The following is a 25,087-nucleotide window of genomic DNA, read 5'->3' as shown; positions in this document are numbered from 1 at the left end:
AACATCAGAAAATTGTGTTGCAAGAAAACACTTTAGGGGTTGGGGATTTAGCTCAGTAGTAGAGCGCTTGCCTAGCAAGCGGAAGGCCCTGGGTTCGGTCCCCAGCTCCGAAAAAAAGAAAAAAGGAAAAAAAAGAAAACACTTTACACATTCAAGAAATGCTAGTGACTAATGCCATGTAAGTACCACCTATATTGAACAAAGGGGCACTTTTTTGATGTCTTTCCTTAGTGGTTTTATTTTTTTAAGATTTATTTATTCCATTTTAGGTATTGAACGTTTTGCCTGAGGTATGTGTACGCACCACACGTGTGCTTGGTGCCCATAGAGGTCAGAAGAGGGGGAACGGATCTCCTGGAACTGGAGTTATAGATGGTTGTGAGGCACCACGTGGGTGCTGAGGACTGCGTCCAGGTTTTCTGCAAGAGCAGCTCGTGCTTTTAACCACTGCACCATCTCTCCGGCCACTTTACATATCTTAAAATTAATACAGTACACAGTCAATGTCCTTTGTTTACTATTAGAGCTATAACTCTTTAATTACTCTCTAAATAATGAATCACTCTTCACATGGACTTTTCCCTACCAATCAGCACTCTGATATATTTTATGTGAGTGGGTATATTGATATTATCATCACCATTATTTTATGTATTTAAAACTTAGACCCATGGTATCATTTGCTATTTAACAGATTCCAACTTTATTTCTCCTTTCACACTTAAGCTTTTCAATGTTCATATATTAACCTTAGCTCATTCGTTTGTAACTACTACAAGGCCCGTATTTGAGACAGGGCACGGCTCAGTGGATACAGCACTTGCTGCTCAAACCTGAGAACCTGAGTTTGGATCCTGGAACCTCATATAAAGTCAGATATAGTACCAGCATCTATAACACCAGTTCCTACAGCAAGGTGGGAGGTGGAGACAGGAGGGTCGCCAACGCTCCCAGCTCAGCCAGCCTGGCACGTGCACCAGCAGACAGAGACCCAGTCTCAAACAAGGATGAAAAAGGGAAGCCCCTGTGGTTGTCTTACCCTCTCTCCATGTACTCTGTGGCATGTTCCCCTGCTTATGTACCCACATCCCCAGAGATTTAAAAAAGATTACACCTCAAGAATTATATCCGTTTTCAATGATACGCCAAGCAGATACTTTAAGTTCTCTCTAAACCTTTGCTCTTTTATCTCTTAAAAATTATTATTAGTAACTGATTCTAATTACACTGGGGTTCAAGTCTTTAGCTCTGGTGGTGTCGAAGGAAAAGAATAGAGACTTGAACTAAAAGCCACAGCAGCTTGAGGAGACAGAGGACACAGTTGTGAGCTCAAAAATAAATGACTGAAGATAAGATCTTACAAATGGATTAAGAGAGATGTAGCGTTTGGGGACAGCAAGGGTATGGAGCAGTATTGAACCTCCTTCTCTTTACCAGGCACACAAATTTCTCTCCAAGCCTGAAAATAACTGTGAGTCTCTGGCTTGGGGGATGATCAAAATATATAGTATAAAAATTTTTAAGTAAAAAACTCTGAGTGTCAAGTTTCTTTTTATACGTAGTTTACGGTCATTCTGAGTGCTAAGTGAAATGATTGTGCAAGGCTTATCTTGCCGTGCCAGGCACACGGGCTGCATCTTTGTTCTGAGAAATAGTTGTTCTCTTCGTGGAAGGCACGCTCCTGAACATGGTTCTTCTTTTGCCTCCAGTGACCTTCCACTCCCGCGTGTGTTGAAGAAGAGAAGGGAGGGGACTTCTGGAAAATATCTAATTCCTGTTTCACAGGCCGGTTGGACTCTTTGATGTGCTGGGACTTCTGTATTAATTCAAGGGGATTCTACGTTCTATATCATTTGGCATCTTGTAAAAACATCATTAATGATGAGGCTATAAGAATTACCCTGAAATATAGTCTATAAGAATGACATGGCTAATTCCCCTGACATTCGATACAATTTAAATCAGTCTGTTCATATGCCTGTATTAATGGGCGTCAGGCCTTCATGAATATTCATTTAAAGCATTCTCAAATACTTAGCTGGGCATAGTGGTGAGTGCCTTTAATTCATCTCTCAGGAGGCAGTGGCAAGAGGATCTCTGTGAATTCGAGGTCTTCAGCACAGCAAACCCTAAGCTAGCCAAAGCTAGAAAGAGGTACCCTGTCTCAAAAACCATATAGACAGATAGACAAACAAGAAAGTCCCCCTAGATGAAAGACTTTTTAACAATTGGAAGTTTATATGCACAGATAAAGGGAGAGGAGTGGCCATCAGTTGGGGTAGGAGGGCTTTGAAGCTTGAGGGATTTAGTGACGTCGTTTTTATTCTTGTAAAGTCTGTTTCATGCTTTATTTGAGAGTATTACCTAGTCAGGCAGACATAACTGCTACTGAAAGAGGCAACGTTTGTTTCTTGATAGTAAAATACTAGGGAACAAAATAGGACTTAAAGTGGAATCTCCTCAGAGTGGCTTTCTCCCCAAGCTTGAGGAAAAATGGTAGGTGGTAGAGATCATTTACTTTGAATGACTCTACTAAGACAGAATGGTTCCTGGGATCATCGTAGCCAGAGATACAGGAAGAAGCGAGGATGCTGGAAATGAGGGACTCCACCCTAGAGACTCTTCCCACTGCGGAAAGATATTTCAAAGCTTCCGAAGGCATTAATCCTGCGGATGAACTGAGGGGGGCTGTGCTGGGAAAAGTCCAAATTCTCACGTAGCCAGCAGAGAGCCTGTGGCCAGCTCATAGTACTATTCTCTGAGCATTCTAGATTTTCAGAGGAACACAGGAAGAAGACATAGGCTTTGGGAAACACAGCATGACCCTTCTCCTAATTACTAGCTTTTGTTTATACCTATATTTATATGTACACAACATGTAGACTTGCTTCTCCTAAATATAGTAATAGCTGTAATAAAAACTCAACAACACAAACTTCCTTTCCATTTTTAAAACTGCATTTGCATAATAGCTATTCCTGTCTTTGAGGACCATTAGTGACCTGTATATAGAACAACCCAGTATGACAAGAGAAACTTTTATTAAGGGATTCAGGATGCTGTAAGCGTCAACTGAAGTTCTGGCAAGGATATTCCAGATACAATTTCTAGTCAAAGCCAAGTATCAATTATTTTTATAGATAACAAAATGATGTTTTGTACTTATACAGTTAAAACCCCAATACTAAGATTAGTAGAGACATTTATAAACTTTTTTCTTTTGAGATGGGATCTTTCGAATACCAGGCTAGCCTGTAACTCACTATATAGCCAAGGCTAGTTTTGAACTCCCGATCCTCCAATCTCTGCCTTCTAAGTTCGAGGATTGTAAGAATGTCCCACATACCCTACACATTTATAGACGTTCACAAGGAGAGGTGTGCAGGACAAATTTCCCATATGTTTTTTAAGCAAGAAATCTTTTATTTTGAAAGGCAAATAACACATTTTTCTTCATGTAGAACCTAAATTTCAGTTTATATGTGTGTACACACACAAACATGCATACATGCATGTAAAGTAGAAAAGAGAGGAAGGTACGCTCGTCTTTAGGAAGGAGAAGGGGGAGCAAGGAGAGGTAACAGACCATTTGCAATCAGTCAGATGAAGGAGGAGACCTATAAAAAGGAGTTTGGGGATGAGGGTATGGGGTGGCAGTGGGGAGCAAATTAACAAAATATAACAAATTATAATGATCTGTGTATATGCAAATGTCACAATTAAACCCATTACTTTATATGCCAAGTAAAAATTAAAATAACTAAAAATGCTTTAATTAATTAAAATTACTGTGACAGGGTCTCACTATGTGGACAGACAGGGTCTGTCCTGTACTCACCCTGTAGACCAGGTTGGCCTCAAACACACAGAAATTTTTGTGCCTCTGCCAACTGCTGGGATTTAAGGTGTTTGCCACTACGCCAAGGTGAAATCCTTGATTTTTAGATCTCTTTCTAGTTGATGGGAATTTGTACACTATATTACATCAGCAACAAAAGCAGAGGGAGTGAGAAAACAGAATCTAAGCCTAGAACCTGGGAGTGGCAGGAGGGAGGGAGGGAGGGTGATCTTGATTTAAAGGTCACCAGTATTTACCACGGAAAGATTGTTATGTTGTTTGAAGTATATCACACAATTCTTTTTCTTTTCACAGATATCCACAGTCGTTTTGTGACCTCTTCTGGCTACAAACCTGAGCACAGATGCTGGACCTATTGTGAGTAAGAAAGTCATTTGGAATGCAAACCCCTTAGTCTTTACCTAAGAAAGGTTTAAACCATAAGCAGGTAGGAACAGAAGCTGCTCTTGTGGTCTAAGGCAAGGGCTCTACCCTGGTTCAGAACCCATAAGCCGTGTCAGTCTGATTTTGTTCATTTAAATCCCCAGAGTCACTTTATGACTGTGGTGGGTACTTGGTAAGTCACCTCGGGTTTCTGAGGATGATTATGGACAGAATAATTCAGAGATGCATTTGTGCCTTCTGAGGTTTGTTTATAAAAATCTCCGTCTCATTCATTATAAGCAGACATCTATTGGTCTTACAGTGGTTTGCCCCTTCTGTATCTTATCGAATTTTAGTCCAAATACGATAGTTTTTAATCTTTAAATAGAAATGAATTAGAGAGGAGTAATGAGACACCATTTGGGAGGGTTGGCAATTTTAAATGTTCAAAATCAAAATACACAAGCAGGGAACAGTCAGCCCCATCCTGCTGACTAGATGATCCAGCCAGCAGTTGGTGCTGGCACCAAATTATTAGCCAGACTGGTCAAAAAAAAAAAATCACAGGGGCTGGTAACTGTGTCCTCTGTGGGAAAAAGATCTAAAATGTATCTCTCTTTATACATTTTTTAAAGGACACAGCTTTTTCTAGTAGATTTTTGATTGGGATAAAAAAAAATCTAGGGCTACGACAAGGAAAGAGGAGAGTGGGTCGAAGAATGGTGAGATGTGGTAGGAATTCTTCCCTTCACCATTGGCAGGGAGTTGGGGGTATCTCATCCGGTATTAACAGGATGTCTCAACTGGCTCGCATCTATGTGCGCTGTGTCACATATTTATGGTTAGGTAGGAAGGCTCTAGAAAGAATGCACTGTAAAAGTACTCACATTAGTTATAAGATTCTATGTGGGTTAGCATGCCCAGATCCTTTCTCAGACATTAAGTAGCACGTGCATCTATACTGGACATCACTCTATACACGGGGCACGTGGTTTTTTTATGATGCAGAAAAGGACTTTCATGGAGGTTCATGCTCAGTCCTACAATGCTACGGTATCTGAGGCAGCTTTTACAGTTTTATAAAATGGGATTAATTTCCTAGTTGGGCTCTTACCTTTCTGAGTCTCAGTTCTTCGTACGCATAAGGATTTGTGGTCAGAGGACACACTAGAATGTGGCAGATTCCTGCATGCAAAAGGGTTATTAGCCACACACAGTGTGGTTAACAGCATCCTTGAGTCTTGTTTTGTTTTGTAGCTTATTTTGCGTAGTACGTTTAGGTCATCTGTTACTCTTAGGGACAACAAGAAGCTGAGAGTTCAGTGCTAACGTTGGTGCACAGTTGGTGTAGGAGTCTTTCATTTTCCTAAGCTAGGTCATCCCTGTACCTCCCTCCTCCACCCCCCCTTCCCCAGATGTCTTCAAAGAAGTTCCTCCGAGCCGAGCTCTACATTAATTATCTTTATTCTGTTGACCTTTGTTTTGTATGTAGCCACGAGTGTCGTCAAGATGATTGCACAGTGATGATTGTTTAACAGGGGCTTAGGCATTTTCCCTTCAAGTGTTGTCTAGTATGCTCCCATGTGCTGATTTTACTTATTGTATGAGCACGGTCATTCAGAATGCCGTGAACTTCTGTTGAGAAGGGCCTCCCAAACCTTTAGGGTGCACGTTTGGAATTTGGAAACCTCAAACCTTTTCTACATGGGGTGGCAAGGCCATTTGGTACTTACTCTTTGATGAGATACGGGAGCCAGCAACCAGCAGGTACAACCTCACATCCTGGAAATGATCAATGGTAGAGCGCTCGATCACAGAAGAGCAGAAATGAGCTTCGGGGGGGATGGTGCTAAAGGCCATATGGCCCTGTAGGGTCTGCCAAGTTGCCCAGAGGCCCTAGAATAGCCAAGCCAACAAATGGACTGTTCTCTGCCGGTTATACAAGCAGCACAGGGTTATTTTACAAAAGAGATGACTCCAGGATTAAGAAAAGGTGGGACTTGCAAATTTGGTGCTTCCTAGTCATGGCTGGACATGAGATATCTGTGTCCGCTGCCTTTTGTTTATTGGCTCTATTGTCCATTGACTATGTGGACTTTGCTTGAGTGGTGTTTGAAGTTCACTGACTGCCCTCCCTTATTCAATTATTTTGAAGGGGTCTGGGGTGTGCTAGGCACCATGTTATTGCTGGATATATGACGGGGAACAAAACAAAACTATCTCTCACCCTCATCTAGTGTGGAAAATTTAAAAAGCATAACGAGAATGAATAGTTACACTAGTTCATACAAGAGCTTTAAAAGAAAAGATGATATTGAATTTTATAGTTGCACATAGCCAGAGAAGATTAATACAATTAAGAAGCCAGAGAAAGACACTGTGGGCTAAGCTCATGTATAAGGAGTATGTATAAATACACAGTAGAAATTTGAGGTGACTTAAGGAAATAGTCCATGTAACAGAATGGCCTTCTTGAGATTGTAAAATTGGGATTTTTGGGGGCATCTTTGAGTGACTGGAGGGGAAAGTAGAAGATGAGGAGGTCTTAGAAGATTCCCATAGCCTATTCTTCCTTCCTGTAGTGTTGGATACCAGACAGGCATTAGGAAGACAAGGAAATGGCTTTTGATGAATTCATATATTTAAATTTTGGCACAGTAAAGTAGTTCACCGGAAAAGCAGTTTTCTGAAAACGTGTTGCAGGAATAGGTCAGTGACCGCGGGGACAGAGGACTAGGTTAGATTAGGGGACTGTTGTGCTAGTAGGGACTGGAGGGTGGAGTGAGGAGGAAGTAGTTTGCAATCAGGAGATGCAACTGAGAGGGTGTGAATGAGATGTGTGCACAGAGAAGACAGGAGCCTGAAGCTTGGAAAAGATTTGCATCACCCTTACAGAAAAGGTGCAAAGATAGCTGAGAACAGTCTGCAAAGAGAAGACTAGTGACTATAGAATGCTAGAGACAAAAGAAAGTCAACAAAAACAGCAGCAACAGCAACAACATCATCATCAACAACAATATCATCATCAACAACATCATCAACAACAACATCAACATCATCAACAGGAACAACAACAGCAATATCAACAACAACAACATCATCAACAACATCATCATCAGCAACAACAACAACAGCAACATCAACAACAACATCATTAACATCAACTACAGCAACAACAACATCATCATCAGCAACAACAACATCAACAACAACATCAATATCATCATCAACAACAACAGCAACAACAACAGCAACATCAACAACACAACATCATCAACATCATCATCAACAACAGCAACAACATCAACATCAACAACAACATCATCAACATCATCATCAACAACAGCAACAACATCAACATCAACAACAACATCATCAACATCATCAACAATAACATCATCAGCAGCAACAACAGCAACAAATCCACGATGAACAAAACATCAACATTCTAAATAAACATGGGGGTCAAAAATTCCTTCCTTCCTTCCTTCCTTTTTGTTTTTTAAGACAGGGCTTCTTTGTATTGCTCTGATTGTTCTGGGACTTGCTCTGTAGATCAGGTTGACCTGAAACTCAGAGATCCGTCTACCTCTGCCACCCCGCACCCCCCACCCCTGGGGGCTGGGATCTAAGGTGTGCACCACCACTGCCCGGCTGCCATCCGCCGAGTTTCTATACTTTTGCATTGTTTTATCTCAACCCCCAATCTGGCTGACTGGAGCTTGTTACACAGTCACCGTTAGTGTTCATATATTTTGAAGCAATCACTAGTAGTGACTGAGGCTGAGATGTCAGTCACAAAGAGGGCTGAGATGAGTCTACTGGTTTTAGGGGCAGAGTTTTGTCACCGAGCCTTTTAGTAAATCGGATAGAAGTTAATTTACAGTCTCTGCAAACACACTCACCACACCATGCTGTCCTCTTTTTCTTAGACAATTGAATACATCAAATATATGTTTGTTTTCTTTCTAATTTTTATTCTAATAAACCATACATAACATGAGATTTGACATCTTAATCATTTTAAGCGCATAGTTTGATGTTGTTAAAAAATTTTTATATTGTTGTGCAGTGATCACTATCTTAGAATTCTCTTAACCATCAAAAACCAGACTATACCATTAAAGTCTTTCACAGATGTAAGATCAGTGCTGTCTGATATTAGTATAGCCATTCATTTTAGAGACTATTTATTTGTGTGTGTATGTGCATGTGCATATGCACATGTGTGCACACATACATGTGTGCTTGTGAATGTGGACTACATTCAGGAGCTGGTTCTCAGTCCACTATGTGGAACCCCAGGATAGACTTGAGGTCGCTGGTCTTCAGGTTCAGGCCTCTCATTGACCGCTTCTCTTCATTTGCTTTTTGGTTACTGTTTACACGCAATAGGTATTTTGGGATCTTTGAATATATATATATATATATATATATATATATATATATATATACACACACACACACATATATTCAAAAAATATATATTTTTTTCCTTGTGAAAGCATGCAAGCAAAAGGTCTTTCTTTGTTCTTCCAACCTCTGTCTTTAGACTGGATTTAATTTAATCCATATCTACGTAAAAAAAAAAAAGATCAGTAATCATTTTGCTGTTGTCTTCTATATACATTGTAGGGTTTCCCTGGGCTTCTGCCTCCTTTTGACATTTAGGTTATTTGTATAGTTAAACATTTTAAAGCTTCAACGCTGATTTGAATTTGTACCGCCCTAAAATGAATAGCTTAGAAAACCGTTCCTTACTGTTTTTCTCTCTTCTTTGTATTTGTGGATGTCCAAACATACTTTTATGAACTGTGGGTATATAGCCACAAACAATTGTTATTTAAAAAAATGAATTAGCTTATCATGTAGAACAGAAGATGTATTGTAACTCGAGTTAAAATGATACTAGCTTTTATAGTTGCCACGAATTATCTTTATTATGGTCATTATCTCTTTGCGTAGGTTTGAGTTATTTCCTAATGTCCTTTTATTTCAATCTGAAATGCTTCTTAACACTATTTTGCAGGGCCATTCTTGGGGTAACTAGCAACCTCACCCTTTATTTGGTGATATTGTAATTTTTTCCCCCTCAGGTTTGAAAAACAGTTGACCACATGTTGAACTTTTAGTTAACATTTATTTTTCTTTCAGAACCCCCTACCTATTGGTTTACCGAGTTTATTTTTTATTTTATTTTATTTTTGTATTTCTTCTTCCACTGTCCAGTGTGTGTGTGCATCTGAGTGTGCCTGTGTGTGTGTGTGTGTGTGTGTGTGTGTGTGTGTGTGTACACAAGCACACATGTATCACAGTGTATACTTGGAAATTAAAGAACAACTTTTGTGAATTGTTCCTCCCTTCTGCCTTGTTGAGGCAGAGTCTCTCTTGTTCTCTTTACTGCACAGTGCACCCCAGGCTTTCTGGCCTGAGAGCTTTGAGATAACTCTCCTCTCTTGGTGTAGGAGCCCTGGGAGTACAGACACTGCATGCATCTGGCTTTTGTGTGGGCTGTGGACACTGAACTCAGGTTACCAGGCTTGCATAGCACTTTTACCCACTGAGCATCTCCCCAGCCACAGTTGACTGGATGTCTGAGGAGAAACAGTCTGATAACATTCTACCATTGAGCCACACTTTCCACCCTAAAACGGCTTTTAAAAACACGCCTGTCAGATTTGTCCCCATGTTCTAACGAACAGCTTTTATTATTTTCCCTTTGTACAGAGCATATTTTCCTGTTTCTTTGTGTGCTCTGTGTTTTGCTGTTGTCCTTGTTGAAACACGGATGTTTTAGTTAGTCAGATTTTCCCCTTCCACTGAATCTGTTGCTCTTACTGTATTTTTTTATTTTACTTAAAAAAAAATCTGCATAGATGGAGTCTCATTGTATAGCCTAATATGGCCTCAGACTCAGTGTGTACAACCAGGTTGGCCTTGAACTCATGGTTCTCCTGTCTGTTTTCTAAGTGCTATTGTTAAAGCTCTTGGCAACAGAGGCTATCTCTGAGCTCAGGGTCAGTTGGAGTTGTCCTCCTTCAGGCCCCTTTCAACCTCCCGTAGGCTTGTAGGACGATGATTTTATTGCTTCCTTAGCTTTTTTGTAGAGACAAAGCAACCTTTGGCAGGAGGGTTTATGTCAACTCACGGTTTGAGGGTATAGTTCATGACAGCAGGGATAGCAGGGGCATAGTGGCAGGAACACGGAGTAGCCAGTCACAGTACATCTGCCACCAGGAACCTGAGAGAAATAATTGCTTGTGACTCCAGTCCATGCACTGGTGTCTCTCGACCCCAAGGAGGGTCTTCCTACGTCAGTCACACTCCCTTGGAAGGGCCCCAACAGACGCGCCCTGAGGTTGGTTCTCTAGGTCTGTAATTGTGTTAGGTTGATAAGGAAGATGAACTATCACAAGCCCAACCCTTATCAACGCATCTTAACGTATCGCTTTTAAATCACGCCTCTTTAACACGCCCCCATAGTCTTTAAATGCCTAGACACTGCTCAAAACTCCAAAGTCTAAAGTCTCATCTCAAATTCAAGGAAACCTCTAAAGTGTAAGAACCTGGGAAATTAAACAAATCAAGTTGACAAGACTGGTTGATTTCCCATCACTGATACAAGATGGAAAGACTGATTGTCACAGTGATATTCTTTTTTAAAAAAATTATTTTATTGTTATAATACATTTTTATTGAATTTTTTCTTGGATATTTTAAAATTTATACTTCAAATGTTATTCCCTTTCCCACTTTCCTGGCTATAAGCCCCCTGTTCCACCCCACTCCCCTTCTTCTATAAAGGTGCTCTCCTCCCCATCCTCCCTCCATTTTGCCTCCCCCTCCCACGACATTCCCCTACACTGGGGAGTCCAGCCTTGGCAGGACCAAGGGCTTCTCCTTCCATTGGTGCCCAACAAGGGCATCCTCTGCTACATATGCAACTGGAGCCATGGGTCAGTCCATGTATAGTCTTTGGGTAGTGGTTTAGTCCCTGGAAGCTCTGGTTGGTTGGCGTTGTTGTTCTTATGGGGTGGCAAGCCCCTTCAGCTCTTTCAATCCTTTCTCTAATTCCTCCAAATGGGAATCCCGTTCTCAGTTCAGTGGTTTGCTGCTAGCATTCACCTGTATTTGACATGCTCTGGATGTGTCTCTCAGGAGACAGCTATATCAGGCTCCTGTCATCCTGTCAGCATGCACTTCTTAACTTCATTAATCTTATCTAGTTTTGGGGGCTGTATATATGTGGGCCACATGAGGGGTAGGCTCTGAACGGACGTTCCTTCAGTCTCTGCTCCCAACTTTGCCTCCATATCCTCTCCTATGAACATTTTTGTTCCTCCATTCTTCTTCCCACCATAGATACAGTTCTTTGATGTCTAAATGGTTGGCCGAGGATGGGGAAGGAACAGGGATGTCCCAGCCCTACAGATGCTTGGGAAGCTCTCCAGAGTGACGGGAGTTCTCTACAATCCAAAGGCTGCTCCCAGGCTTTTGAGAGCAGAAGCACGAGGACAGAGATTTCTGGTACCTGGAAGACCTTGCCTCTCGGAACACAAGCAGAGCTGCTTGCTGGTAGATGGGTGTGAGGGGGAGAGGCAAGGCTGGGATTGGTTAGAATCAATCAGCTTCTCACCCAGTCCTGGAAGTTGGGAACCCACTGAAGCCCCAGCATGCCTACCTTAGACTCGTGGTGCGATCTGGTGCGATGGTTGTTTAAGGGAGAAAGGATACCGATGCTTCGTAATCCTCAACTTCCCGGAATCCCCTTCGCACAGTGCGCTCTAGGCATCCTAGCATCCTTCATGTTAACCTCGAGACAAAATCTTAGGAAAATTTAGTAGAACCCCGAGCGAGCAAATTCTTGTTCTTGCTTAAGTTCGTGGAGCGTGTGTATATAGGGTAGAAACACAGGCCAGGAAGCTAACTACTGTGTATCGTTGCTATATTAAACCATGTGGGGGTTGGGGATTTAGCTCTGTGGTAGAGCGCTTGCCTAGCAAGCCCAAGGCCCTAGGTTCGGTCCCCAGCTCCGGAAACAAAACAAAACAAAACAAAACAAAAAACAAAAACAAAAACAACCCATGTGTACTGGTGAAAAGTCAACTGGACTTTTTTGCATGTTTTTGGCTCTGTTTGGGAGACTCTAGATTCTTTTAATATAATGGTCTTCCCAGTAGCTTTTCAGTTTGAAGTACTATTATTATTCTGCTTTTTGTACAATAATGCCCCCACTCAGGTTCCTTTCTAATGGAGATATCTTTCTGCATTCCTTATCAAGTGCTCCTGTGTCCAGTACTGCACTTGTTTTCTGACCTCAGAAGGACAGATCCTTTTAATTTTCGAGTCGTAGTTCATCTCCTAACCATGACTGGACTACTTCGAGCTTTGGAAATATCTGGACTTGATAGCAGAGGTAACAAACTATTTGGGAGGCTAAGGCAGGGGAATTAGGTATTAAAAGCTGTCTAGGCTACAGCATGAGTTCAGGGCCAGCTAGGTAACTAGGGAGGCCCTCTGTGAGACACTAAATTAAACTAAACTAAACTAAACTAAACTAAACTAAACTAAACTAAGCTACACTAAACTAAAATGGGCTGAAGATATAGCTCAGTGGAAAGAGAGTTGCCCACAATGTGCAAGATCTTGGTCTTGGTCCCCAGTAAAACATGTGTGCATGCGTGTGCATGAGCGCGCACACACACACGCATATGCACACACACATACATACACACACAGAGAGACATACACACACAAAGACACACACACACGCATACACACACTCACAAACACACACACAAAGACACACACGCATATGCACACACACATACACACACACAAAGACGCATACACACACATACACACACAAAGACACACACACGCGTATGCACGCTCACATACAAAGACACACACACACACGCATACGCACACTCACACATACACACACAAAGACACACACACACACACACACACACACACACACACGTTTAAGTTTTACTTTTTATGTTCCATCACTGACAACTCTGTAACCTAGAAACTCCCTCGGTCCTGGGAGAAATCTGGGCAACTTTACCTGCTTTGGCCCAGAAACACGCTCTTCTAAGTCACTGATTCGTCTCTGTCTACAGGTAGCAGGTACCTGCTCACCTTGCAATTCATCAGAATTGAATTTCTTAACATTCAGGGACTTTTGGCAGTTCTGGGCAAGGAGGGAGTTGAGAGATCTCACTGTGCAAGAACCTCATTTTACAGATGGACGAAAACCTCAATTACATTGGGAAGATGAAGCTGTCTTCCTCCACCCAGGCTGCTACCAGACCAGACTTCTGTAATATTTTCAAACCATTCCTTTCCCCCTATTTAAAAACAAAACGTTATTGTTGGGAGATAGCTACAGTGACAGGAAAGAGTAGCAGCTAGTTTGAAATTGTCCAATCCCCTTCTTCTAATGTCTCTATTTGCGTCATAGACATCTCCACTTCCCTTGTGTCTGAAGTTTTATATCCCTCGTGAATTACTCATTTTATCTGAGTGTGAAAATAAATATGGTCAGGTTAATTAGCTTGAATTTTAATAAGATCCCAAAGTAATTTTACACAATAGTTCCCGAAGAAAAAGAAATTAAACGTGATGATTGCAGTGATGGGTCCTAAAAATGGAAGCTATTCAGGAAAGAAAATAAACACAGGACTGTGAGAAAAACAGTGCGTAGATGATACATGATGAACCGAAAAAGGATGCTTCTTAAAATCACACAATCGCACGTTGTTGTCTCCAAAGGTGGACTAAGTTTTTATTTTTCATTTTTTTTTTAAAGACATTCAGAGCTTACTAAACTTCAAATGCCTGAATCCCGTACTTGGTCACTGTGATTGAATCTGAAATTGTCTGATTTTTAATAAACTTCAGAGGTCATATTGAGGCATTTGTCTTGTGCAGTGAGGTCTAGGTAGCAGAGAGCTGGGCCTTCAAACAGAAAAGGCTTTAATTTGTATTACGTGTATGTGTGTGTCTCTCCACTTACGGGTGTGTGCACCTGACACAGCTACATACACGGTACAGCGGCATCAGCTGGAGTCGCAGAATGGTCCGAGCCACCCAACATGGGTGCCTGGAACCAATCCTGGAAGAGCACAGCAAGTGCTCTTAACCACTGGACCTTCCTAGTTTTCACTAAGGGAAATACACAGGAATAGTAATTTCTCAGCTTTAGTTTTATGATGTTCGGGACCATGGTCCTTACTTTAAAGAGAGTGCTAATTGAATGAAGTAGAAGTTGGTTAATAGAAAATATGAGAAATGAGGATTTCTATACTGCAATTTCACTTTGTCATTTCATTTCAAGGTTCTGACAGCAAACCTGATCAACACTTACGAGGGTGAATTCCTCAGGAGAGCAGCGGGCATGCACAGAACAAGCTGGGCAGTCTGCACGCAACCATAATAAAGGCAGAGACAGATGCTAGAATCTTTCCAGAGTCCAGCATTTTTTAATCTGAAATTGACATGGACGGTAGAGATAGCCTCACCCAAATCTGATGGAAAAGAAATGTCTGTGCCCTGTTATCTGTGATGGAAGTTTTTCTTATGAAGTGTATGTTTATGTGATTGTGCACACCTATCACACCGTGAAAAGTCCTCTGGGAAACCAGTATAAGTCCCCGGGTTCTTCATTAGCAGAAAGGATTCCCCAGTTCCTTTACGTAAGGCTATAGCAGAAGACATGATTGCAAATTAATTGGACAAACTGTAAAACCAGAATCCTGACCAGTTGTGGTCATTAAAAATCCCAGGACACTTCCTTTATAGCAGGTGGAGCTCTGGACAAATTCCAACTCTGATAATTAAATTACATTCTGCCCAGCTTCCTTGTACACTTTCCGTTGGACTCTGTTCCCTTTCAATCTTTAATTGCAGTAGATCTGTACATTAATAGAGAACGCGGAGAAGCCCACAGTATAGAGAAAGATTGTCCCTGGGTCAGGGAGCGAGAGTCACTGTGTTTGTTAGTGGTTGACAGGCACATTTGTTTTTTTATACAAAAGGGAAGTGGTTGGATTGGTCTCTGCAATGCCATGGTTCTATTCCTGAAAAGTTAAAACTATTACAATTCCAGTACATAATAAAAAGGGTATGTCTATTAGCCTTTAAAAAACAGACATCTGTGCTGGTCTGGCCTTGAACTCCTGCTCTTCTCGCCTCAGTCTCTGCCTTAGCACAAGGATTACAGGCCAACTGTGTAGGATGTCATTCTGCAGGAATTCCTGTCTCAAGGAGCGTAGACAAACTGTATTATCAGGTCAAGGAAAAGTCACACAAAAGTGCAATGATTAACCCCAGGCCCTGTCATGGATGAAGCTCCCCTAACGACAGTGAGGCACACGGCCATCTGCGCAGGACTTGAGAGCTGATGCGGAATTCGCCTCCATGCGACTTATTATAGACGATCAGCCCGTTTCTTACTGACTGCTGTCCCGTGGAAGGTGCTTTTCTGTGACAGTTGTGTCTTGTCACTCACAAGTTGTTTTATAAAGAAAAATTCTCTTTTTCATTAGGAAAATATATTTTATTGTGACTACTTAAGGCATGCAGCATGATCTTATAAACACATTAAAAACAATCACCACAGTAATCACTTTAGTTTGTGTGTGTGTGTGTGTGTGTGTGTGTGTGTGTATGTGTGTGTGTTTGTGCACATAGGGGTCTGGGTGCATGTATGTGGGCATATGGATGCAAGTCAGTCAACACAATTACTTTCTTTTTTTTCCCCTCCATCTTTATTAACGGGTATTTCTTATTAACATTTCAATTGTTATTCCCTTTCCCGGTTTCCAGGCCAACATCCCCCTAACCCCTCCCCCTCCTCTTCTATATGGGTGTTCTCTTCCCCATCCTCCCCTCATTATCGCCCTCCCCCCAACAATCACGTTCACTGGGGGTTCAGTCTTGGCAGGACCAAGGGCTTCCCCTTCCACTGGTGCTCTTACTAGGATATTCATTGCTACCTATGAGGTTGGAGCCCAGGGTCAGTCCATTTATAGTCTTTAGGTAGTGGCTTAGTCCCTGGAAGCTCTGGTTGGTTGGCATTGTTGTTCATATGGGGTCTCGAGCCCCTTCAAGCTCTTTCAGTCCTTTCTCTGATTCCTTCAACAGGAGTCCTATTCTCAGTTCAGTGGTTTAATGATGGCATTCGCCTCTGTATTTGCTGTATTCTGGCTGTGTCTCTCAGGAGAGATCTACATCTGGTTCCTGTCGGCCTGCACTTCTTTGCTTCATCCATCTTATCTAGTTTACTGGCTGTATATGTATGGACCGCATGAGGGGCAGGCTCTGAATGGATGTTCCTTTTGCCTCTGTTCTAAACTTTGCCTCCCTATTCCCTCCCAAGGGTATTCTTGTTCCCCTTTTAAAGAAGGAGTGAAACATTCGCATTATGGTCATCCTTCTTGAGTTTCATGTGTTCTGTGCATCTAGGGCAATTTGAGCATTTGGGCTAATATCCACTTATTGATGAGTGCATACAATGTGTGTTTTTCTGTGATTGGGTTACCTCACTCAGGATGACATTTTCCAGTTCTATCCATTTGCCTATGAATTTCATAAAGTCATTGTTTGATAGCTGAGTAGATGTTCCACATTTTCTGTGTCTATTCCTCTGTTGAAGGGCATTTGGGTTCTTTCCAGCTTCTGGCTATTATAAATACAGCTGCTATGAACATAGTAGAGCATGTGTCTTTGTTACACAATTACTTTCTACTTTATTCTTTTTTTGAGACAGAGTCTCTCATGGAACCTAGAGATTGACAATTCAGCTAAGCTGTCTGGCCCACAGACCCGACGAACTTCCTCTGTCTGCTGGCCTCCCCAGTATTAGGGTTACAGACACACACACTGTCCCATGAAAACTGTGTCAGCATCAGCCAAGCACATAATCAGCCCAAATTTTCTAAGACGATGCAGTGATCAAAGAGACAGTTATTTCTCTATGTATTCTGTGATGACTCCATAGTTGCCTTAGGCCAATGATGACCCGAGGAATAAAAAAAAAGGAGAATATAGGGTAAATATTCTAAAGATAAAGATAATTAATAACCCCAAGATAAACAAGATAAAGTGCTATTTAAAAAACTTCACCTAAAAATGCCATATATTCATATTATGCAAATACTGCTTAATTTAATAAAATAATTATATACTAGTAGAAGTTTAACAAAAGTGCTCCAAATATACATATTTGTACATATTAATTATCATTTTTATATGTAACCCATAAGAGGATATTGCCTATAATTAACAAGTAATAAAACAATCACAAATTCTTCATTGTAAATTTTATAGTAACATATCCTAACAATGCTTTTCTGATTTTTCTGAAATGTAGGCAGCTAATAGCTATAGCTGACAAATGAAGGCATTTCTGCTTTAAATGTTCTTTGCATTTTTCCTTACCTGAGGAAATAATGATTGGAAGATGAGGAATAAAGGAGTAAACCACTCATTCACGAAGGAAATGAGCAAACTCTGCTGAAAATATGTTTGATAACAATGGGGAAATGTTTCATTACATTTTGTACTGTTTACAACTTAAAAGGTACAGACATGATTTTTTAAGTTTTAATTATTCAAACTATTCAAATCCCACCCCCCCCCCACCCCCAAGCGAGAGAGTCAGTCAAGGGTGGATTTTGGTATTTGCTGATTTTTGTAATGACTTATTTCCACTAAAGCCTTCATCAGACTACCAGCATCCTTGAATAGAGCTGGGAAGACATGCCCAGGGCTGTGGCATCAAGTGACACTTCTGCCATGCACGCACAGTGAACATAGAGGAAATTGTCTTACGGAAACAAAGGAAATGTCCTCATTTTAATTACTTATTCTGTCAAAAGGTTGTGCAATTTTTAATAATAGTTGTGTCTAACAATTAGCTTGCATTCTCCTGCTATTCTCTTGCAATTGACTGCTACACACACACACACACACACATGCACACACACACACAGAGGCACGCACACACATACAGGCACACACAGGCACACACATACATGCAGGCAAGCTACAATTTGACATTGGATATACCTCTTTCTGATGGGGTGGAGGTTTAGAAGACACAGGGTAATATCTGATTCTCACTCTATAAGGAAGAAATACAATTAAATATGTCAAGTAAAAATGTAACAGTTTTTTATAAAGATTTTTATGTTACCATTGACTTATTGAAGCATTATTGCAGGGAGAAGGAGCAGAGGCTAAGTAGCCAGGGTAGAAATTTTATTCAATATTGAACACAAAGTATCATTCTAATATTAAAAAGATGAATTTAAGTAAAATGCTTCAGTGTTGAAAAGTAGTTTAACATCATTTATAGTTCAAATAGCACGGAGTGGTTTTGATTCTCAGTGCTTGAACATCACCCTTCTGGTCAATCAACAAGGAGAACAATCTAGTTCACTGAGGACTTCTAAAATGAAATTATTTTACTCATCTGAATTTATTATAAACTGTGGTTACTAAAGACTGCGAAGTTCTGATGGAAAGCGTCCGCTAGGAGCAGGAATGCCAGACGTTTGTTTCCACTGTGCCTAGTTTGCTGCGTCCTCCTGGCCTGTTCCGCAGGCTCAGCTTTCGGTGCTTCTGTATTTTAATCTGGCTGCCCACTCGCGTATGTTTATACACACTGCTTACACTTCTCGAGTATGTTTACTTGACAGGTTGTGACACTTCAGCTCCCTGTTTTCCCAGCGGACACATGTAGTCTAGTAATCGGGTGTACTGACGCGGTTGTCCCAGTCCCACACTTTCAACAGCTGAGCTGCAAAGGAACACCTTCAAACCGTACACATACCTTGTTGTCAGATCTGTGGGCTCTTGTTTCTCCTTTTCCCTCTTCCTTTTAATACTACAAATTTTATTCATAGCCCCTCACCCGGCGTCATTGGACTGGGCTTTTCTACCTCTTAAATGGAGCTGAGGGACTAGAGAGATGGCTCAGTGGTTAAGAGCACTGACTGTGCTTCCAGAGGTCCTGAGTTCAAATCCCAGCAACTACATGGTGGCTCACAACTGTCTGTAATGGATCTGATGGCCTCTTCTTGTGTGTCTGAAGACAGCTACAATGTACTCATATATAATAAATAATTAAATCTTTAAAAAACAAAACTGAGTTGAGCATTTCAACTGGCCCTTAAATTCCTTTCCCTTAAATATTGCCTTTCCTTTGCTCAAAATCCTTTAGTGGCTTCCTTTCCTTCCCCTTCCTCTCCTTTTCTCTTCTTTCCTCTCCTGTCTGTTCCTCTTCACTCACCCCAACCACTTCTTTGTTAAAAGAAGTCCTCTTGGGGGCCTAGAGAGAGAGCTCAATGCTTAAGAGGGAGTACTGCTTTTATATAGGACAGGCCGGGAGGGGATGGGGCTTTTAGGGCACTTATACTCATTGGCCATAGGCACCTCTAACATATATACATAATTAAATAGTAAAAATAAATATTTAAAAAACAAAGTTCCCTACGTTCTGGTCTCTAAAGTGAACAGGCTCGAGTGAAGAACAATCCGTTAGAGTCTGGAATAGGAAAAACTTAAGAACATTTAAAAGCACTCCTATATTATGCTGACGATTACATCTGTGTAGTTTAACTGAAAAGGAAAAGAAATTGAACTTTGCTCATACCTCACTGAAACAGGAGTTCCCTCTGAGACTGTATGTTAGATGACTGTGTCTCTTATGGGGAGTGTTCCAAAGTGCCAAGGGGATAGCAAACTGTTACTCTCGTTCGTTAACTGCCTGCTCGCCATGATGGGTTTTGATTTACACACACTGGTTATAGGGTGACTGTTCTTTTAAAGGTTTAAGATTTTCATGTTTTTATGTCTGTGCGCATTTGCCTGTGTGAGTTTGTGTGTTTTACCTGTATGCAGGGATCCATGGAGGCCAGAAGAAGGGATTTGATCCCCAGTAACTGGAGTCGTAGGTTGTTCTGAGCTTCTGTGAACTGAATCTTGGTCCTTTGCAAGAGCAGTGTATACGTCTAACTGCTGGGCCATATCTGTAGCCATGATCCTTTTTGCTTCTGAGGCAGGCTCCTACATAGCCCAGGCTGGTCCAGAACTCATAATGTTCCTCCTACCTCAGCCTTCTGAGTGCTGGGGTTAGACATGGGAGCCACACTCAGTTTTGGTTATGGGTTTACTGATTATATGGTTTTTGGTATGGGCGGACACCTTAAAAATATTTCAGGAAGGACAAAGGAATAATGTCTTAGTTTGGATTTCATTGCTGTGAAGAACCGACATGGTTACAGCAACTCTAATAAAGGAAAACATTTCACTTAGAGTTTCGTAGGTTTAGTTCATTGTCACCATGGCAGGAAACATAGTAGCATTCAGGCAGATACGGTGTTGGAGAAGGACCTGAGAGTTCTGCATCATGATCCACACACAGAAGCTGTGTGCCACACTAGGCATAACTTGAGCATAGGAGACCTCACAGTCCACCTCTACAGTGACACACTTTTCTCAACAAAGTCACACCTACTCCAATAAAGTCACACCTTCTAACAGGACCGCTCTTTAGGGCCAAGCATTCACATACATGAGTCTATGGATGCCGGATGTACTCCACAAATAGTAACTGTGAGTATAAGAGAATAATAACTCCAAGTGTCTATACTTACAATTGCCTTTTATTCCATATTGCATAGCAACATCAACGCAAGAGTTAACAGAAATTTTGCCAAAATAATTCAAAATGCCTGACAGGGTCATCTAAAACATGCATTCAGTGTCTTATTTAACAATAGATTTTACCGTAGGTGTGTATTGCATTTGAGACTTCAGGATGTCAGGGCACTGAATTAGCAGAATATTTAGAGGATTTAGCGGACAGATTCGGGTTTTGTGACTCTTGAACCTGAGATGAAGCTCTGTTTAAAAGAAAAAAAATTAGGGGTTGGGGATTTAGCTCAGTGGTAGAGCGCTTGCCTAGCAAGCACAAGGCCCTGGGTTTGGTCCCCAGCTCCGGAAAAAAAAAAGAAAAAAATGTATAAAGTCAAAGGTGCAAAATCAGACCAACATTTTTACTTACCACGAGAAAAGAAATCATAACATGTCAGTCATGTTTTACACTTATTCTTGTGTGTGTGCCTATGTGTGTATATGCACACGTTTGTCATGTTGCACACTTGTGGGAGTCAGTCCTCTCCTTCCACCATGCATGTTCTGGAGATGGAGCTCGGGTAATTAGGCTTGGTGGCAAGTGCCTTTATTCACTAAACTATCTCTCTGGCCCATGGTCACTTTAGAAAAACCAAGCAATGAGCTGGAAAGTAATAATTTTGTAAGCCAATGTCACTTTCAGGTATTCTTAGCTGCATCTTCTTTGATCATCTTTTAATATGACAATTACTTTGAATATTTTTTAAAGATTGAAAGGTAACTCATTCTTCCTTTAGCATAGCTGATCAAAACTTGTTCCTTGTTATGAAAGATAATTTGCTACTAGTAATATTATTCAGGCTTTTAGGATTATTGCCACATTTTGGAAAATTCCCTGATGTCTTTCTATGTACAACACTTCCGTGGTATTTATATTTAATCATTCAAGTGCAAATTTAAATTCTCTTCAGACTAATAGGACTGAGTGATCTGAGAAAATTCTAGCGTATTTGAGAATTGATGTTGCCGTAGTATAATTACATAATTATATAATGTAACCAATATTATGACTTACTGATGAATGTGTGCAGGAATTCTGTCACAGGAACATTCCTAGTTTATTTTGCCCTGGTGGTGACTGTTTTGTTTGTTCTTTTATCTAGACATGTCAGGTCTCATCTCAGGATATTAGAACACAGAAACACGCACAGCCATTGGTTGTAGAATTGTAGCATGTGTGTGCCTAATAAGCACAGGGGTGACGATAAATTCTATGTCACCTGATGATAATGTGGTTTAGTTAAAATATGTTGATGGGGAGCCTTTCAAGAACAACTAAACCCATTTATGATTAAAAATAGTAACTTTTGGGGTTGGGGATTTAGCTCAGTGGTAGAGCGCTTGCCTAGAAAGTGCAAGGCCCTGGGTTCGGTCCCCAGCTCCGGAAAAAATAAAAAGTAACTTTTTGAGATTACATCACTTCACTCTTTGTTCCCTCTCAATCCTTCCACTTACTCCTCCTTAGTTTCCTCAAAATTCATGGCCTCTTTTGTCCTTGTGTGTGTGCGTGTGCGTGTGTGTAGATGTAGATGATGTGGATGTGAATGCGCGCGTGGGTGCGGGTGTGGGTGCGGGTGCGGGTGCTGATATGCGGATGCGGAGATGCAGATGCGGGGATGCGGGGACGCGGACGCGGGGACGCGGTTGTGGATGCGGTTGCAGATGTCTGATACCCACGAGAGTTCTCACAGCTACAAACCTTATTTCTGTCCTACCTTCACATTCTATTATTTTTAAACGTCACAGTCCCGTGTGACAACACCTTTATGATTCAACTGCAGTTGAGTGAGACCCTAAAGGACCGTGTCTCTTCAGCTGGTCTGAATTATTTCCAATACTCCATTTTGCTAATGTCTTCTATCCATGGAAATTCAACTTCAGTTTCTGCATTGGAATGCTCCCTCTTCTCGTCTGCTAAGTTCTCTCCACTCCCAGAGCTCTGTTGCTCAGACTCTCTGCCCTCTGCCCTCTGCCCTCTGCCCTCTGCCCTCTGCCCTCTGCCCTCTGCCCTCTTCAAACGTCTGTTATTTTGTCAGGCGAACACTCAGTATCCATTTGCTTACTGTGGACATGCTCTTGGTTGTCAGCGAGATCACTCTAATGCATTCATCTCCTTTACGGTACTATTCCTTTTATGCATATATTATATATACATATATATGCTAATTTTACAGTTTCTTGAAACCAAAGCCCTCTTTGATGCTTTTGTGTACCCCACTGAACCCAAATCTATGAGAATATAAGATCTTTTGGGAGTTTTTGGGCAATCAATATCTTTTTTGGAAAAAAATCAGGTTGAGGGAGTTATCTTTAGAGTTCACAGAATGCCTTGTCAGAGGAGGGTGTGGGAAGCAGTCGCAATGACAGGATTTCCCCTCGGTGACACAGTGGGTAAATAGTCTCCCCTTACACACCGTATGCTGGAAATGTCATTCCTTGGTCAATATGATGTGTGTGTTCTCCACTAGCTTCTCATACTATGATACCACAGAGAAAGTGACACTCGCAGTCATTGAGCAACGGACATGTTCCCTTCTGCAAACTTCCCATCCACTTGCACTCAGCCTTCTTCATAAGCCCATGTTTGCTAGGGATAGCGGGAGGGGCGAGGGTTGTCTGCCTGTCCCGCTAGCTTGCCCCTTCTATGCAAAGGAAACAAATCAACAGGAAAGAATCCTGTTTCTCTTTAAGTTTCTTTCTGCTTGCTCTTTCCCTCCAAAGATGGTGGTTCCTTTTCAACAGCAGAGGTCCTCCTTGTTCAGGAAGCCTCTAGGATTAAGGAACCACTCGTTCTGAAAGCAAGAGATACTTAGGCGCTGTGTGACTTACACAGACGGTTACAAGGCCATTGTGTGTGCCGTTACTGTCTTCCCATCTCAACACCTGCCAACATCTCAGGGTTCTAATTAGCCGCCAATCAGAGGCTCAGAATAAGCCGCATTGTGCCTGGAATTACTATGTGGAAGGGTATGCAAATTACTTGGGCGAAGGATGAGAAAGAATCTGTGCTTTAGAGAATGAAATGTATTAATCTAGGATTACCAAACACCGCTAAATGTATTACTGACCACGTCATAATGCCAGGCAAGGTAATACCTGATCCAGAGACTGTGTGAACCCTGGACACTGGTAAGACACGATGGCTCTGGCCTGGTTTGTTCTGTTTCAATAGCAGGGAGCGGAAAGAATCAAAGCCTACACTAATCTAGCATGGCTAGGGTCCTAAGCCCATGGGATCAGGACAAATTCTACCCATGCCGCCCACCTTTTCCCATCTGTATCTATCCCCCACTGTGTTATCAAATGCTCCAGATGGAGCTCCCTGTGCACTGTTAATTATTATTATTATTTTTAATCTTTTCACCCGCAATGTCTCTAAATCTTCTGGCACCGCAACTGTCTTTGTTGGAAAGAGATGATAGGCTTGTGAAATGTGACGGTGGCACTTCTTTGTGAGCTCCCAGGAACGATGCGAATACTATTTAAGTTGTAAAAAAAAATAATAATTATGTCCTGACACTTTACAAAAGTAAATTTTTTTGCAATTAGTTGTAGTGTGTGAGACTGCTTTGAAATTCACCAGGGCTCTTTCCTTTAAACAAGGAGAAAAGACTCAGCCTGTTTCCCTTGTTTTTAGGATCCTTGGGGATAAAAAAGCACTATAGAAATGTAAGCTATTATTAACCCACCCCTTCTCCAGACACATGTCGACAGGGGGCTCTAAAATGTGTTTCAGCTGACGGTGAGTCTCAGCTTAAAGGAAGCTGCAAAATTATTTTTAAATTTCTCAAAGCCATCCATTCCTATGGCAGTGGAAGAAGGCCCCTGAGTTGGCTTTCAGACTTGCAGCTTTGGACCACTCCTTGGACAGTAGTTAATGCTTTTGTCCAAGTGTTATAATTAGCCGGGGCGAGGGTAGCTTAGGATCTTCCCGATGCAGAGGGATAGACAGAGACAGTGCAGATGTCTTAAGGCATTGATAACAGCATCCTGATGTTGTATAGTATCAGGCGAAGACGACAACTCCTCCCGGGGACACTTTATCAGCTCTGTTGTGCTGGAGTTTTCTCAGCAGTGTTTCTTTCACAGCTAGTGTTGACAGACCCCTAAGTAACCTGCAAATCATCTGCTACTTTTTGCCTTCTGTGGATAACT

At 41.5% G+C, this 25,087-nt stretch overlaps 1 protein-coding gene across 3 annotated transcripts in view; it reads left to right on the top strand.

The window, feature by feature from the left end:
• Positions 1-25,087, top strand: part of Slc4a4 (solute carrier family 4 member 4) — a 450,971-nt gene that overhangs the window by 21,041 nt on the left and 404,843 nt on the right. For all 3 annotated transcript variants that reach the window (XM_087584435.1, XM_087584437.1, XM_087584438.1), the window contains exon 2: positions 4,154-4,216. In XM_087584435.1, coding sequence (XP_087440561.1) covers positions 4,203-4,216 — 14 coding nt within the window. In that variant the 5' untranslated portion in view covers positions 4,154-4,202. The remainder of the gene's footprint in view (positions 1-4,153; positions 4,217-25,087) is intronic.

Source organism: Rattus norvegicus, chromosome 14 (genome assembly GCF_021556685.1).
Source record: "Rattus norvegicus strain SHRSP/BbbUtx chromosome 14, alternate assembly SHRSP_T2T, whole genome shotgun sequence".
Classification (NCBI taxonomy): domain Eukaryota; kingdom Metazoa; phylum Chordata; class Mammalia; order Rodentia; family Muridae; genus Rattus; species Rattus norvegicus.
This window is presented reverse-complemented; position numbering and strand designations above follow the sequence as displayed.